At 35.8% G+C, this 19,355-nt stretch overlaps 1 protein-coding gene across 1 annotated transcript in view; it reads right to left on the bottom strand.

Moving 5' to 3' along the window:
• PTPRS (protein tyrosine phosphatase receptor type S) overlaps positions 1-19,355 on the bottom strand; it is a 207,897-nt gene that overhangs the window by 96,077 nt on the left and 92,465 nt on the right. Inside the window, exons 6-8 of the mRNA XM_072113236.1 lie at positions 9,208-9,318; positions 1,992-2,261; positions 462-1,043 (exon numbers count right to left, since the gene is read on the bottom strand). Coding sequence (XP_071969337.1) covers positions 462-1,043; positions 1,992-2,261; positions 9,208-9,318 — 963 coding nt within the window. The remainder of the gene's footprint in view (positions 1-461; positions 1,044-1,991; positions 2,262-9,207; positions 9,319-19,355) is intronic.

Raw genomic sequence — 19,355 nt, 5'->3', positions numbered from 1 at the left:
TTAAAAAAAAAACAAGCCCTCAACCAACAACATATGTGGAAAAATAAAGGCCAAAAGTGGCTGAGCCCTGAAGGGGTTAATTCTAAAGGTGAAAATAGTGAAAACAATTAAATATAAAATGTTTGTAGGTAGGGACATTTTAAAAAAAAAATATTTAAAAAATATGTATTACATAAAAACTTGTTTATAAATACTCCATTTTGTAAGACTTATTCTATTCTAATACCTGCTAGTTAAAATCTGTTGCTTAAAAACATTGCAAAGCCCTTTGCAAAGTACATTGCAAAGTCCACCAGGCCTTGCCTGGTGATCATACCCAGTATTTTTTTTTCTACAGAATTTGTTAAATTATTATTTTATTGTTTCTATTGTAGGTATTTCAGATACATAAGCAAAATCTTAGTACACCAATAACAAATTTGAATGTTTCCAGATGCTAAGTATGTAAAGTAACAGCTTACCTCCTTGCTGTGTTTTCACTTGAATTGGATCAGAGAGTGGACCATCTCCCACAGAAGTAAAAGCCAATACTCTGACTGTGTAGGTTTCATGTTCTAATAGATTTGCTATAGTGGTTAAAAGATTATCTTCCACATTATATTTTAGCCAGTTGCTCACTGGCTGCTCAGGCTCCATAGTGTAATAAACACGATATCCTCGTATTTGACCATTAGGCTCCACAGGTTCCTCCCACTGAATGATCATGGTAGTGGAGGAAAGCATTCGTGCTTGCACATTTCGTGGGGCACTAGCAGGTGCTTGCTCCCCTGTACGTGTAACAACAGATTCGCTAGGTGGTCCTTGGCCAATAGAATTTACTGCTGACACCCAAATTTCATATTCAGAGTTAGGGCTTAAGCCTCCAATACTGTATCTTGTAGTGGTGATGTCCTCTTTGATTTGATATGGTCCATCTTGTGTTTTAGACTTGTACTCTATTATATAGTAAGAGATAGGATCAGGATTTCCTGAGTCCCATGTGATTGTTATGCTTGTAGCGGTGGTTTCTGTAACTACAGGAGTTCCCGGTGCCTTCGGAAGGGCTAGCATGTTAGGAAACAAACAAGAAATAATCAAACAACAACTTGTTTGAAATAAAATTTCAAACTTGTTTTTTGAAATAAAAAAATCAACTGAATATGTTTTTTTGTACTCCCATAAGACTAAACAAAGGAAAACACTGAAAACAGTGGTGAAACATTAACTGTCGCCTGTAATGTAAAGAATCGCAAACCTAAATTTGCTAGGTCATACAATATCTTACTATTTGAGTTAAAAAAAAAAAATGATCTTTTTTTAATATTGTTTGTCAAATGGAAAATGTAACAAAAATAATATGCATAAAGCACCAGGAAAGATAAGCTGAACCTACCAGAAGCAGAATGGATACATGCTGAAAATCACATTCATTATGTGTTTTCTGATATGTCTGACATGTGGGGTGGGCTTATCAGAAAACAACTAATTGGTGGTGTAGTACTGACTAGACAGTATACAAATCCATCAGATTTACCATCCAGCATCAGCCACAGCATGGGAGTGAATAGTAGCTGAGCTTGCAGTGAAAGGTATGGTGGTCTCACAATGGCCAGAGCTGTCTGCTTTCTACCCCACCCGGTGTGTAATGGTGCTGTAGAAACCGCTACTATGAGCTAATGGGCAAGGGGCATTTGGTATCAATCCCATAGTAACGACCCATCTTATAGCCAGTAAAGAACCTTTAAGATCACTGCCAGCTATAATGTAGCATCTACAAATAAAATTGCTCATTCTTCTGCTGTTGTTATTGGTATATTAAAGAAAAAAATCTTATAACCTCTTCAGTGTCAGAAGGAGAATGAGCTGCAGATTTAAAAAAAAAAAACTCCCAATGATTAGAGCATTTTTTTTAAAGGCTTTTTGGCATTTTTAAAAATCATAGTTACAGAAATACAATGCTTGTAGATAATATGTGTTTATTTCTGGCATCATCTAAAGAGAACAATACTTACATTTCACTGTGATTTGGGCTACAGACTCAATAACCCCAAGACTTGACATGGCAACACAGGTATAATTAGCAGACTCCTTTACATTGGTAAGTTCCAGAACATTACGGCCCACAGGCATGTCGTCTTCTGGAGTTAGGTCTTCAGCACCCATCATCCACTTGACATATGGCATGGGTGAACCAACCGCAACGCAAGTTATATTTACATTACCTCCAGGCATAATTTCATGGCTCACAGGGAGAATGGAGAAGCGAGGAGCAACACGACGAACTGTAGGTAAATTAACAAGGATACAAAAAGAACTTGACTTTAAAAGGAACTATGTAGCGTAAAAATTGAAAAGTGTATAAAAAGACTTTAAAATAAAAAAACTTACTTCACAAACAAAAAGTGAGGATATAGAAACATTAAGCCATAATTCATAGCAAAAGGGTTCCATAGATCAGGAGTACACCCATCACAGCACAGATAATACACAAAAATTTATTAGCAATTTCTCATCTTTAACAACAGATACGGGGTATGAAGACCAAATTAAACTGATGTGTTTCACAGAGTTTATTTTCTAAAAATAAAAGCTCTTTAGGAATCCGGCCCTGATAGAACTGTTCTTAAACAAAAATCATTTGTTGGCTATGATGGATGCCTCTCATTGGCAACATAGCCAAACCATTTTAATAACCAGTATCATACAAAACAGTTTATTATGTAGAACTACTGTTTTTATGCACAGCGTACCAGCAGCAGAGATGAGAAACTCTAATGAAATTTTTGTGGTTTTGGGGTGTAAAAACCCTAACGAAGCCTCTTTAGAATCTGACACGGTTTCATCGATAAATGCAGCTCTCAGAAACACAAACATCATGCAAAAGAGGTATAAAATTGATAAAGAAAATAAAACAAAAACTAAAAAAACGGGAGAGAAGACAAAAAGGGAAGGGAAAGACAGAAAATGCAGAGGAGTATAACATAAGGGCAACTAGCAAATGCCCGCAATAATACTGGGTGTAGAAAAAGGCATCAGGGGATTAAGGGCAGAGAACCCACTTAAAGTTGTTTATTACAGCATATGTAACTAAATGTGTTAAACATGAACACCTCCAGCCCTGGTGGGATATTAAACAGATTATTTGCAGTAAAACAAAGTGATGGACTTAACGCTGAGAGTAACAGTGACATGTTCTGTGCATCCCCCTTGCTGATAGGTGGATGCAGTTTTCAGACCTCACGAGTTAGAACATGGATCAAGGGGTTGAGGCAGCCCCAGTTTTAGTGACTCTGTTCTTGGCAATGTCTTGAACAAAGTTTCTAAAAAAAAAACCTAAATGTAAATATTCACAATATTGTGATAAATTTACTATCATCTTATATTTGAAAGTATTAGTCCAATACAATGGCAGGTCAGTTATCCAGGGCAAAGAAAAAAATCCTTAAGAAATAGTTTTCTATATTTTAATGTATATATATATATATGTACATATATATAAGTATATGTACATATATATACACATATAAACATATGTGAATATTTGTTCTTTTTTGTTTTTGGCATATTACATGCCATAAAGGTGATAAAGGTGAGAGGTGAAAATTCTCAACAAATGTGTAAGCAAATGGTATTAATGGAAAATACAGTCCATGTTATTTTACACTAATTCCTAGATACGGAATTCTGACACGATAGAATCTGTTCCAAAGAACAGAGTCACAGAGGCTCCACCAAATCCTCAGGCACACCTAACATACAATGAATAAAAGTGGAGTAAACAAAGTAACATGCGGACAGAACAGAGTAGTGCAATTCTTCTGATGGGGCCAACAAATAACTGAGTGCAGAGAGTAGGAATGGGACAAAAGCTGACTGACAAAATTTAGTCAGCAAACACATTTACAGACAAACAGCAGCATGTGATGCATATACTCTGTTGTCATGAGAAGAACTAAATACAAAGAGGAGAGTTACAATTGAATCTAAAAATGTACGACTGGTTCTAATAAATATCTTACATCGGAGTCTGAAAGACAGGGCAATAATCATCTTGATATTAGTTTTACTTTTAAGCATTTAACCAGGGAAGAGGCACTCACAGAGCTGAGGGTCCCACGGGTATTCTATTCAAGGTGCTGGGGTTATATACGAAAACTAGTGCAAACAATATGTGTCTGCTACTCACTGATCTAATGCTCTCTGTCCTTCTTATAGTACTTCTAGTCAGTGGCAATCACTAACCTTGCTAACTGGTAGTATTGGGCTATAGCAATCAATTGCTAATGTAAGCCGCATCTTTGCAAAAGTAAACATAGACTGACGGAAAGCACTAGCAAAATGAATTTAAAGAGCACCTGTCACCTGGTTAGCAGGTTACAGTTTCCAATAGCCTATGCTAGGCTGATTTAAAAAATGACTCAGCATTCTGAATACTGACACTACTTTAGAAAACTTTATTTCACATTACCTGGCTCACTGCCAGCAGCATGTGGTGAATGCCTGTGGAAGAGGGGATTGCAGCAGCCTGTGTGCCCGTGTCTCCTCATGCATTCTTTCTAAGCTCCACACTATCCACCTCCCTCTCCTGCCTGCTCAATGCACATGACAGGAAGAGAGGAGGTGCGAGGGGAGCTGGATGAGTGTGGAGGAATGCTGACAATGCATTCTTAAAATCAACATAGCATAAGCTATTGGAACCTGTCACCAACTAAAAATTACATTCCTGGTTACAGCTTCGCTTTAAAGACCAAAAATAAAACCATGTTCACACAGAGATATGCATTTTAACTAATTTCCAAACTAAAATCCAGTTTTACTGATTTCAAAAAGAACCTGTATTGGATGTAAATTAGGCATTGTATATTTCCATTCAAGGATTAAATCTGCACATATCTTTCTTTTTTGGGAGTATCAAAAAATGGAAGTCTTGGCTCTCCCATAAAAGATAATAGAGTGCTGTATGTGCACTACCCCCTTTCTTGGTATTGTCAAGACACTTGACCTTCTATAATATTTTAATAAAATTTGCTTAGCTGTCCAAACATCTTGATCCACAAAATTTTAATGTTGGATATGCTTGTTAGAAAGTTCTTTGGGGAGGTATATTTATAGACTTTAATGGATTATCATCAGACAATGGGTTATACACTAGACATGACTGCACAAACTACTCACTCAAAGTCTACCAACAAGGCACAGAGAAAGAGTGGGCAGTTTTATTGTTTTTTAGGCAGAAGGCATGCTGATTTACTATAGAATGCAAACTTTTAAGGCTGTCAGAGATTGAATTCACCCTTCTGATAACTGTATGCATAAAAATTGCTAAAATATTTTTTAAAAACAATTAAAAAAAAACAATTTCTGGTAACCTTATTTTCATTTTTCAAGATAAATCCTCCATCAATACACTCCATCAGCATGGGTGCAAATGTCACATTAGTGTGGCAGATATATCAAGAGACAGAAGCCTCTTAGTATATCTGTTGCAACAGATGCTCCTGATTAATTACTCCCCCTGAGTGATTTTGTCAGAACGGACTTGCTTGTGGGAAACCTTCCTAAGACTTTAATGGTTATCATGTTAAATTATATTTTTTTTTTCTTTTCTAACACATTTCCCCTTTGTAGTCTCTGTCTGCACTGTGAGCTGATGGGTGGAGACCTGACTGAAGAAGGAAGGATCATAATAAAAAAAACAAGTGCAGGAAGAAGCACTTTTCCCTCATGAGATTTATTACAGTCTACTATACAGTAGCGTCTGAACTAGATAGCCTCTATTTTTAAAAACAGAGAGTCAAAGTGTGTGTGTGAGTGTTTGGGGGGGGGTGTGTGAAAGAGCTGGAGACAACTCTATCAAATCCAGAGTTTTCTATAAATAGTAGGGAAGACCTCATAAAAAGATCAGTAGCTTTATTTTCAATTAAATAACAATTATGTAGCCTCTTTTGTTGTTAGGATACATTTTATAAATAAACTACCATATATACTTGAGTATAAGCCGACCCAAGTATAAGCCGAGGCCCCTAATTTTTTCTAGAAAGAGCAGAAATATAAATAAATAAATGAAAAATTTATACTACATTTTCTATGTAAAAGGCTCACTTTGAACAATGTATTAAAATAACTAAATACGGTGATTGTTTTATCTCTTTACGGTTTAGTTCACATGTGCCTTTTGGGCTTCTGTTATGCTCTTACTTTATCAATAGTGGGGAAAAAAAAATGATGCCATCCACCTTATTTTTTCTGCTATATGTATATTGTAATCATAACAACAGTTACGATCCTGTGCATGTAACGTTACGGGAAACAGAACCTGCTAACGCACATGTGAAAGTGGATATGCAGTTATTTAGGTCACCCTTATTTTGCATGGTTGCTTTAAATGTTGGTAGAATAACTTAAATAGCAGTTCTACTGTTTATATTTAGAAGTATGTTCTGTGAGTGCTTCTTAATATACATAACATTTGAGGTTGTATTTTTTTTATATTAAAACCACTGATTTTCAAACCCCGATTTAGATAAAATAAAGAAATAAATGGAAAAATATAATAAACTACAAAAAAACATAGTGATATGAGCATTTGAAGCACTAACATAATCCAATTATTTCATTGCACTCCAACAGTCAGCAAGCGGCGGCTCCAAACAGGGTGGGAGAAGACAAATATTATAATACCATTTTGGTGAGACAGGAATCATTCCGTCTTATTCCAAAATGCCGAAGAAAGGGATGTAGGGAGGGGAGCCAAAATAATGTGCAGCCTGTACAAAATAACTGTGGCATAGATTACACCTTATTGTGCAATGCTTGACAATTATGGATTTGTGTAAATTTAAAGTGAATAATTTAACATAAATGGTGTGATTGGCAGAGATTTCAATATTATTACCAACTTTAAAGCAGCTGAAAAAGGTGTAATCTACTATGCCTCTAAAGCAAATACAAAGCAACACTATTATAGTGTAGAGCACTGATACAGGCGTAGCTAAATTTCTTTGTAATTTGTTCCTGCCCTGTGCAAAACTTTTAACATTAGAAATGGCAAAAAATTTCAATTACACATAATAAACTTACTGTTAATTATATTTTATAATGTTATTTCATTCATTATTATTAATATTTTATATATTACAATCTTATTTTTATTATTATGCCACTGGATACTAAAAGTAAAATAAAAATACAAATTCATGATATTCCATGCTATCTTGTAAGTAAAAATTTTAAAAAGTTCAATTTTATTTTAAACTACATTGATACTTTTACAAGACTTGAAAGAACTAGTATGCACGGTTAGCTTGATCCAGACATAGGGCAGGAACTCTAGAAATATATGCATTATATACCACACAAAACTGAAACAAATCTGCTAACTTATAACGAGTAAACACAATAAAAAAATACACACAAAGAGATAAAGTAACTAAAATACATGCAAATATAGTTGCATTCTTCTATCATGCATCAGGCTCAATGCCCAAGCACCCATTAACCATGACGACGAAAAGTGCAAAAACCCAGCAACATTACCAAAGGATGCATAGAGAGGTCTCACAATGCAATATCATCTCAATCCCCAAAGCCCATGGACAGCAGCACTGTCCGTCACTAAAATAAATTTTTATTCTTTTCCATTTTTCTTTTTTTTTTTTTAAGAATGTAAAAATGTGGGTAAAGAACGTAAACAAAAAAAAACACACCAACCTTCTCGTAGCTCTGAGGGATGTTAAGGGGTTTGATGCAGAACACAATGACATGAGGAGAAGAGAAAAAATAGGGGAGACACAGAGAGAGTAAAAAAAGACCTTCTCCAGGCTTTCAGCTGCAAAGCGACTAATCCATCAATATATATTTCAAGTATTAACAAATGAATTTCCTTTTATTTTGACTTGAAAGGTTATCCAACTCAAGTCAGTAATGCATCTCTTTCATTCTTTCAGTTTCTGACCACTTACATATAACCATGCTCCTCTAACACATGCTAAATTAACTTCTGGCAATATCTAACTAGCCTTTTTATTTTTAATAAATATATATACATACATATAGACATATATGTATACATACATTTTAGTTTGGTTTTATCTAGGCAATATAACAACACCTATAGCACAACTTTTTATGTGATAACTATATATGCTAGACTTTTACCAGTAACTCATTTTAGAAATACATTCATCAATTTACATATGGTAGAGATACAGGTAATAAAGCCACAAACAGGAAGATGTCTCACAGTCATGAGAAATCTGCCCTCATTGGATTCCTCCCTGTGCCACAAGAAGTAAGTGAAAGCATCACAAGCAGACCCCACAAGATGGGACACTACTTGCATAAAACTACTTTATTCAATATTGTCCCTTCACAGTCTGTTTCTTTGTCCTTTTTGTTTTATGAGACCAAATATTCAAATAAAGGATGTTTATGTGAAATATTTATTTTTTTTTCCTACAGAATAATCCCACATAGAAAACTTTATTTTAATTTTGACATACAAGAAAAGTCGATACCATAAGTTATTCATACCTACCAAGAGTCTTTGCAAATAACATTCCCTACATTTATTTTATACCTAAACTATAAATGTATTGTCCACTGTTGGAATGCTTTATTAATATAATGGGACTCTAAATTTGGAATAAAATTAAGGCCTCATTCACACAAATGTGTTGGGCTTGGCGTGGTGTGTTGCCTGAGTCTACTGCCCTGAGTCTACTATCCTATCTTTGCAGTCTGGGTAGTCATTTTCTGTTGACATTGATGGTGTAAGCAGTGTTAACCTTCCGATGTCATACAAGCCACAAACAGGGAATCACGTCCCCATGTTTGAAGCGCACAAAATGCACATGTGTATAAGGCCTAATGTTGAGGTGACCTAAATAGCTGGCAACCTTATCAAATCTGAAAAGATTACACCTTGTGGATTATTGTAAAACCTATGAACACTTTAACATGTTTATGTAGCACTTATAATATCACAATAATGTATGTATTGTTTTATTAAATGTCATACACTGGTATTAGGGGAGTCATCAATAATTGTTTATATCTACAAATAACTACTTTATTGAATTAGTAAATTAGTAACAGATACACATTAATGTATTATTATTTCTAAAACAAAAAAAAGAGGTAAATCCATTAATGATTCTGGGACCGAAGGGCAGGTGAAGCCCTCAGATTGTACATATTACCAGTGTGCAGAGCTTTGCTGCTCCCTACCTCTCACGTAAAGATTAGCAGGTGATGAATATCGAACTCCAGCACTATTTGTTGCCACACATTCATATTTCCCCTGATCCGTCTCCTCACTATTTTCAATTTGTAAGGCACCTAAAAAAAAAAAAACAAGAGAAAAAGAAAAAAAAACAAAAACATTACGGTCAGGTCTTATGTGTACTTTATTTTACTATCCTACTCGGGAGGTACCGTTGGAGGAACCTTCTGCTAAACCCGCGGTCAGAACATATTTATGTTGTCGGCAGCCATAGAACTGAAGAACCTATTCACAGAAAGTAATAAGTAATTTAAGTGAACATGTTACAAACAAATACTTCATTTTACATTTTCTCTCACACTAAGACCATACTTTTGAGACCCATCCAGACGTTGAAGAAACAGTATTTCTTGCAATTGGTGCAATGAAAACCTACTTGAATTTTTTATGCATTGTTTGCTTCCTACATGTTGACTTTTTCCATCTCTAGATCAGGATAGTTTGGCAGTAAACACATTGGGGCAGATTTACTACATGTGTCTTATCTTTAGAGATCATAAGCACAGGACCAGGCTGGATATTACACGTGGTGCGTCTTTGAACACTACACTAAAAGGGTGTGTTTTAAGCTTTCTTGATAAGCCACGCAATCATGTTGAGGGAGGTTTAAAAATATCTTAAGCAAATAAATGTACTTTTTGGATGGTTTGGTGACAAAAGAAGCAAGAATAGTAGCATGTTTAGCCTATTGAAACTAATTAAATCTCAGTGTACATCAAAAAGTTTACTTTTCAATAGTAATACATAAAGGTTCAGAAAATGGAAATGAGCTAATTGTGAATGTTTTTTCATATTGAAATTGGATTGTGATGTTAAAAGCATAAGAAGCAGAAGAAGTCTTCTTATGGGTTATTCTAAACTAGAGGAGGTAAATATTTGTAAGCTCTGCAAGATGAAAATAAAAAATACTGAGATAACACAAGGAACAAGAAGATCTAGTTAGAAGACTAAAACGAGTAAGGGAAGTCCAAAACTTAAAGGGAAATAGCATTTTCAGGTTACAAAATGCCTTACCTCGAATTGGTGTATTTTCTGTAATGAAAGCAAAGGAAAAAAGTGACAGTGGTGAGGAATTATATTTAGTTAGCAGGCAGATAGCCAAAAATAAGGGCCCCGTACTCAGGAAGAAATTCTTCAAGCCACATACACAAAAAAAAAAAGTAAGCACATCTTCAACTCGATTCAATTTGTGTTAATCACAACGTGAATAGACCTTCCACCTAAATAAAATAAAGGAAGCCATTTTGTGGACTGCATAGTATTTTGGACAAATGCAGAAACATAATATTTAGTAGAAATGATGGGCTAATGATGCAACAAGTTTAAGAAATATCAGTGAACGCCCAAGCACTGTCAATAGATCATAGTAAATGAAAAGTTTGTTGAAAGAGAAAAGTGGTGCCATTGGCATTTCTTCAAATCTGTCTTCTGCATCAGACTATAGTAAATCTACAATATAGCCATTTGACTGTGACATAAAGCCTTAATTTTACTTAACACTATACAATCTTGAATCAATTGTGCTCTATATTCACAGTAAGAGGAAACCAGTCAGTAGGTATAGTATGACATATATAGACACTAAGGATAAAGAGCGGATTTGATTTCCTTTGTAACAGACTAGAAAGAATTGTGTCTGTATACAACAGTGTCCAACAGAGATGGCAGAACCGTGTGCCATGATAGGAGAACTTCTGTGCGTGCTTAGAAAGTTATCTCAAGACATACAGATGGAACTGGTAGGAACTGTACTACATGGTTCACTCTTGACCAAGGATACAGACCACAAAAAGGCTCTCTTTATTTTATCTAGCAGAAAAACCCTGGTGGTCTTGTAACCAATATGTATGTTCTCTTGGCAGCATTGCAAATGTCAATAGTACCAGTTACTTTATACGACAGTAAGCAGTCACTTTGCTTGATGTGATAAATTAAAATGCTAAACTCTAGTAAATTATATAGCCGGTCATGTGTATCTTTGTTTGTAGAAACTTAATGCATTACCCCGAAGTTACCTGGCCAAATATAGTTTTAACACAGCTGGAGAGAGCCTTTGACAACAATTCCAACAATGTCAGGATGCTTGCTTCTCCCTAGCCTGAGATTCATCCTGATATTTCAGCCCTACTAATAAAAAAATCTTCAGCGTCTCCTAAAGTGGGTGGGCACTTCCTGGGTGTGACATCAGCAAGGGCACTGAATCCAGAATGACTTCCCTCACTTCCCATTATACTGAGCTCTCCTTTCTACCACTAGCACCCTAGGCAATCAGGATACAGAATCTAGGCTGAATCATCTCCTCAGCATTACTGCTGTAAAACACAGATATGCAACTTAACTGAAAAATTTAAGTTTTACATCCTCACATCCATACTAACATGCATTACAGATACAGTGACCTATACACATAGATTGTACATACAAATCCAGCTATACACTTTTACAAAGATAGACTTATAATCTAATATACCCTTATGGCTACTATACACACTACCTGCTAAGATGGATGTGTCAGGCTGTTCAGCAGATGCCCTCACTCTCCCCTCTGTAGTCGTCATCCTGTGTATAAGACTGCTGTGCTGATTGTACCTCATTCTGTTCACTAACCACAGTACAGCCTTTTTAGAGAAGTGGTTTGCAGAGCAGGTTAATGGATGATATTCTTTGCCCACTACATTATTAAGCTGAGCAGCTGGAAGGTGAAAGCAGAGTGCACACATAGCAGACATGAAGGAGCTGCTTCCTGTAATCACTGTGCAGAAAGAGAGGAGCAGATGGCATTGCCTCAACCGCTCACCCTTTTCTGACCCTCAGATCTGTGGAGTGGAAAAGACTGTCCTTAGCAACCACAGTTCTTGGTAGAATGTAGTGGGGCTTAGGTAGGCAGAAAACTTAGCAAAGCTGCAGCTGTAAATATTTGCTTTTTTTTTTTTTTAATAGAGGTCACGGGCTGAAGTCTTATAGGGCAATTTGAGATACCAAAGCACAGACCGGCTTAACGACCCAAATCACCCTGACAAGTTTCCTTTAATCCTGAGCAGCTGGGAAGGGTGAAATCTTTCCTTTATACACCTCCTTTTTCATCCAGCTTTGAAGATTATTTTGTTTATCAACAATCCTTGACTAGGTTATTGCTAACACTTGCGATTGTTTTCCCAAATCCGGCACCTTTACGCCAGTGGGGCGTGAAGGGGGGGGGGGGGGGGGAGGTAAGGTGACCAGGCATGTGGAGAATTACTGTCCCCACCTCCTGCGCCCTCACTCCAGCCAGTGAATTTTCACATGTGAAAATTTGCTGGCTGTGTTTATTTATAGAGATAAGCGCTGCGCAGGACCCTTTTCAGGTCTTATTTCAAATATATAATAATGACTATATAAAATCATTACCAACACATAAGCTGAATGACTGCTAACTGGTAATGTGGTGTAAAAGATATAAAATGTAGCATGTCATTTCAAGAGAAAATACATTTTGCTTAATTATTACTAAATTATTTGTTAATTTACAATATTTTACTTTTTTGTGCTGAGTTTACAAATTTTAAAAATACTGTGATGCTTTTAAAAGTGACACCATCATGATAAAAGTGAGATTCTTCTCTGATCACAAATACCTACACAACATACAAACATAACATAATTAAATGGTCACTAGCCTTTTAATATATTTTCCATAAATCAATAGCAAAGACATATATAAAAAACATTTGTGATATATTTTCGACTTTCTTATCCATCTGCCCTGACGATAGAATAAAATTATTACAGTATTACAGAAATGAGGAATAAGTTGGGGCTGTGTGGAATTGGAGTAGGCCAGGCACAGACAGAGGCAGAGGCCTTGTTGATATTGCAAAATAAAGGGGGCATCTCTCATGCCAGTGCCTAAGGCCACTTTCAGGCTGCCAGAATTTTGCATTGGTATTTTTAAGCCAAAACATGGAGGTGGATCAGAACACGAGATACGAGTTTTCTCCTTATAGGTCCCACCTGTTTTTGTTTTCAAACACTAAAGTGAAATACTGACGAAAGTGACCTTAGGTTGCCTTCAAACGTCCGGTTTTTCTGTTGCAGTTTTTGATGTCCAAACCAGGAGTGGAATGAAAAAAAGAGGAGGAGCAGCTTCTCTCAATAATATGTTCTCAACCATTATGATCCACAAGCAAACAAACAGAATGTCCAGCAAACTTACACATTTCCATTTACTAAGGGCTGTTCTGTCAGACATTGCCTGTTCCGCTTGACACAATTGTGGCGCACACTGTACTAGGCACCATGCAACACAAATTAGGGGGCATTCCAGAGCTCATTCCGACCCTGTGCCAGTTTTATTATGCAAAGTCAGACATAAGTGTGTCACAAGCCCTATGTTAAAGGTGCACCACAAAAAGGTTGGTGAACTCTGTTGGGCTGGTGCAGGGAAGCTCCAGATTCATGATTTCCGGTGCCCGGTTTTCATGAATCTGAGGCACCGAGCATTATACACAGGCAGAGCACTTATAGTGCAGTTTGCACTACTCTTAGTAAATGTCCCCCATAGTCTTCTTTATTTAGTCCACATAAGGAACAGCAGTTTAACTCCTCTCCGCTCGCCCTCTGACTTTAGACATCAACGGGCACTTATCTAGAGTTTGAAGCTCAAATTTCTCCACCTATGTACCTCTCACTTTCTACGACTAGGGGGTGTTTTACCAGAAACACGTCAGAGAGAGTGAGCTTTGTTTTGATTTCTGCTCTTAAACTCCTTTTCCTAATGTGAACTAAATAAAGAAGACTATATTTCTTAAGGAAACATGTAAGCTTGGGTTTGCTTATCTTTTGCAGCCGAGTGATCCGTGCAGCCCAAGGTGAGCTGGTGGCAACTTTTTTCTTTCATAGACATTTATGATCCACACCTGCTTTTGTCTTCAAACTGCATCTAAAAAACTGGTGTGTGAACCCGCCTTAAGTCATAGTTGTTGATACCTTAATACTTCATACTGGTCAACACAGGTGTAAGCTAGGCTCCTCCCAGGATCATATAATGGCCAGGATGTATGGATTATTCATGTACACAAACTGTACATGTTTGACTTATGCAAAGTTTGTTAAAAGGCTAGGAACATTTTTCATCTTTCAACTAAACTCACAGAACGTTCTTGATATGCTTAATGACAGAAATAATATAAAGACTACTGATAGATATAAAATGACCCATGGTCTGCTTAGTAAAAAAGGATATTAGAAAATTTATTGCCACAAATTACAGAACAGAATTCTGTGGGAAACAGTTTAATAAATCTCCCCTAATGTCAATAGATTCTGGTACAATTAGCTCCACTGACATGTATGCTAGAAAATTCCAGTGGACCATTTCAGCAATATTTACATGCATAGAAAAGTAGGATCTTCATAATGTAGTCTTCTCTAAAACTCATTCCACACTTTATTGATGATAGTGTCCCTTTAAAAACAATGTTGTTTTCTTGTGGCCAAGATACACAGCTAGAAAGGATAGGTAACTTCCCAAATTCAGAAATTGCAAGGCATTGTTCATTTTTACAAAAAAATAGTCCAAAATATCCACTACCACGAAATAGGGTTCATATTAAACTATTTATTTAAAATTAAAGAAAAAGGAATTGAGCCATTTGCGTCACTGATGTGATGCTTCCGGTGTTATTTGCCTTCATGTTAGCATATTGTAAACTAATAGGGAAAAGCTATAGTTAATAAAGCAGGGAATAATTAGGCTGAAAGGAAAAATACTGCATAGAAGGATAAAGGAGTTTAAAGAGAGCATCTATATTTTAAGGAACAGTTGTTTTTATAAAGAAAAAAAAGCAATTGGTTGCCCATCCACAATTGGTGGAAGATCTGCCATAAGGAAGGGAGATTGGGAGAACCTTTTGAGAAACACACGGCACACCTTTATTATACATGGAAATGATTTTTCTTTTCTTGGTATTAAATGCTTTGATAATGGCAATTTGAGAGGTATGCAGTACAGATTGTCTGTAATGTAGACAATACATAATCCTAAAGTGGGGGATAAGTAGGACTCTCTATTTGGGGTGTGCCCCACATATACAAGATACATACCTTCAGATTTACCACAAAATAAAATTGATTCAGCAATGAGATATACTACCAATCTTCTCTTTTTTTTTTCTTTAACAGAAATCTACCACAAGGTGAAGGATTGTAAACCAAGGACACTTACATGCGGTTGTGTGTCCCCTCTGGCAGGATCCGCTCTTCTTTTAGCTGCTTATGCTCCTGTTTTAAGTAAAAAAGGCTCTAAAAATATTTAAATGAGGGAAAAACAAGCTAAAAAAGAGAAGTTCTTGCCAGAGGGGGTACACACCTGCATGTCAGTGTGTTTGGTGTACAATACTTCACCCTGGTGGTAGATTTCCTTTAACTCAGCTATACCACCTACTTCATCTTTGAAAATGGGGAGGCTTGTATCAATTACAGAACCAGTTATGTTTAAAAACAAAAATGTACACATTTATTACGAAATACATAATAAAGACAAAAATGGAGAATTCCATTTCAAAAAGCCTTCCTTGGCTCCAAAACTTCCAGTCTATTGCTGTCCTCAGCCTGGCTTCCTGGCCGGACACACATGGGCAGGTCTGTTACAAGCCAGTGGCCACATATACTGGGACTTACTGTATGTTGTTCATAGCAAAAATCTGATACAGAAAAAGTATCACAAATCTTATTTACTAGTAAATGGAATATTATACCATTTTACTCATAGATGAACAGTATAGTAAGTAGATTTGATGATAAAAAGCATTATTTGGGGATGGCAAGAGGAAAGACTGCAGTTAGATGCATGTATTAAGTTGGTCACCTATGTAAGCAGTTCACTATACTCAAAATGTAAATGATAATGTAAAATGTTGGAAAAACTGTTATTTTAAACTAAATAAAAATGTAAGAAATCTTTAATTTGCATACAATAACAGTTGCACATTTCTATTTCTATTGCCACTGATGGCCGAAAGGGATCTAATGCATTGAGGGGACATCTTTACTATAACAGTATGTAAATGGATTGTCCAGATATATGAGTATGCATCCTCAAGAAAGGTAATCAATATCAAATTTGCAGAGATCCATCACCCCTTCCAGATGTTGGACCTCTGATATTTATGATCTATATTTATGATAAGTAAAAAATATCACACTCTCACATAACTTCTTATATAAATCTACTAGTGTTTACAGCCAAACATTTGAAAACATGACTAATACACATTTATAACACATAAGATTATTCCCTTTCATGAACAATGCTTAGTTCATTCAGCATCCAGGCTCCTTTAGTTTTCTGCTTTAGTTTTCCCCCCTCATCTATCACAAGCCACATTTTGTCTGTCACCATAGCTATAGAAGGGCTTATTTTTATAGTGCTAAAGTTGTATTTTGTAATGGCATCATTTAACTACAGTATTTATATAAAGTTTATTTTTTGGTAACAACATTCATACCTTTATACTGTGGCTCAATACATATATAGATTACTATGTATATATATAAACAATAATAATTGTAAAAGAGCAATCTATGCACCACCACAATCTGACATATAACATTCCGTTTGGGGAATTGGGTAAAGGCCCCAATTTGTGGGACATGCTGTAGTGCTTTATGGAGTATATGACTGACCTTTTCATCTCTTTTGATTTTATTTCAGAGGAAAGGGCATGATGAGTTTTGAGTATTTAAAATTTGTAGTCCTGTTTATGGTACATTATAAGTACATTTGCTTTAAATTAGTTTAGGAGTTTTCACACACCACATACCAACTATGCATAATGTAAATTGTTTATTTATTAGAATATATGAAAAATATGGGGATTTGAATTTTATTTTCATGTTTTTTTTTTAATATTTCAACAACTTTTTTGAACATATTAAATTGTCCATCATACATTATAATACAATGCCTTTCTACTGTATTTTATTGTAATTTTACTGTTCTTGCATCTATACGCTACTCCACTCCATAGCCGCTCCCCTCTGCTATGAGTAACTGCTGTGGTATTTAACCAGAGGTCTGCAAGGGCTCTTGCTCAGATCAAAGTGGTGGGGCTATGGAGTAGCTTAATGCACACAGCTAAATGCAAGACCATGCCCTGTTGTATTTGGAAAAGCTGCTGCCACTAACATACACAAAGTTATGACAGATAGATTTTTAAAAGAATTAAAAATTATAATGTAAGAGGAAGTGATATCTCAAGATATAAGGAGGACACTCACGGCTTACGACTGAAAAAGCTGTGCTATAGGGAAAACAGAGCCAGAGCAGGATAAGTACACTTTGATATTTTGTCATGCTGGCCTTCAGGGAATTTTCCAGGATTCCTGATAAATTAATTTAAAATATCTATATTTGCTGATGTGTTGAAGTGAGATTTCAGTAATGGAGTATCTCTAAGTACCTAGGTCATAAGATTGTTTCAAACTCACAAAAACTAAGGGGAAAGCAAAGTAAAATTGTACTACTTCATTCTGAAATCTCCCATCCCAAACAAGAGGAAGAAATTTCACCAAATGTGGTAAAGATTTCTAGCTGATATAGTAAATGGGCAATTTCAGTTAATAGTAGAAGGCATAGATTAACACATGTATTAAGTGTTATTGTGTTAGTTAGAGGAGGTTGTTTTGCTTTTGTAGTGCAGCCATTTAGGGTGTTAGTATTGTAGGCGAAGCATGCATTGTCAAAGCTTGTTAGAATTAGTTCAGGGCATATTGGCTTTGGTTGGGTCTATGGTTTATTTACCAACTTACCAAAAGTCTCTGTTAAAAAGAGTGAAACAAAGGAAAAGAAAAAAAAGTTAACAATTTGTTACAATTTGTGTTAAACCACAAGGAATGAAACGACAATGCCAAAAGAGAACATACATTTTATGTTATTCTGTACTTTAAATCCTCAGATAAACATTACACAACAAAGCATTCTGTGAATTTATGATGCTACATTTATTTTACCATTGTTGTTGGTTTCACAGACACAATGAAACCAACACACAAATTGTCTGAAAGGTAATAGAAGGCCTAGGATTGATTACATGACCTTAAAACATCAACTAGAACTACACCAGCAATCTTAAAATGTACAACAGGGGGGCTGCCCAAAAGAAAAACCTATAAGCCTTTGTTTCCCACAGCGACCAATCATACAACTTCTTTCATTGCATAGTCTTAAACAACCAAAAGCTGCACTGTAATTGGCTGCTAAAGGCATAACATTTTTCATTTTGCCAATTCAACTCTCACCGCGCAACTTTACTGTTTTAGGCAAAATTACATCATTTACCTATGGATTGTTGTCATACCAGACACGAGGCCTAAATTATTAATGAATAAGTCAAATTTATCATCAAAAGCAATGAAAGTCTGAACTATTATAGCGTTATCACAAATGGAAAGACCCTAGTTACCAGTTCAAAAAGAATGCCAACTAAGAAAGAAAAGCACTGCATTAAAAACATTATATATTTAGTCATCAGAAAAAAAGATTCTATGGTATTATATACCCGGACCTACTAAAAAACAAAAAATGTTTTAGGATGGTCTAAAAATCAAGAAATATAACCAGAGATGATCTACAACAGATTTCGTAATTTAACAACAAATAGGCCCAAATACTGCTTCCATAGGGATTAAGAGGGCAAGTAGCAGCAAGGTGCTGATAATGAAATGTCCTGGGATCTAACAATGGCAGTTTTGTCATTTGCATTCAGGAATGTGTTAACAGTAAGTCCATTTTACAGTTAGAAAGGTTATTCAAAGGTAGAAAACATTTAGGAGCATTGAAATTATTCCCAAACTGAATGTCCCAGTAATTTCAAGCCAAAGTCAGTATGCAGGGCTCCGAGAAATTGCAAAAATACAAAGACCTACATCCAACCCTCTACAAGCCTCAGTTAACATGGTAAATGTTCAAGCTCGAGGCAGTCCAAAAAGAATGAACAAGTATGGCTTGTCTGGAAGGGTTGTGAAGACAAAGCAATTTCTTCTGAAAAAGAACATGGTAGTACAGCTTAAGTTTGCTAAGTAGCATCTTAACAAACTACTTGACTACAAGACTTCT

Source organism: Engystomops pustulosus, chromosome 1 (genome assembly GCF_040894005.1).
Source record: "Engystomops pustulosus chromosome 1, aEngPut4.maternal, whole genome shotgun sequence".
In the NCBI taxonomy this organism is placed as follows: Eukaryota; Metazoa; Chordata; class Amphibia; order Anura; family Leptodactylidae; genus Engystomops; species Engystomops pustulosus.
This window is presented reverse-complemented; position numbering and strand designations above follow the sequence as displayed.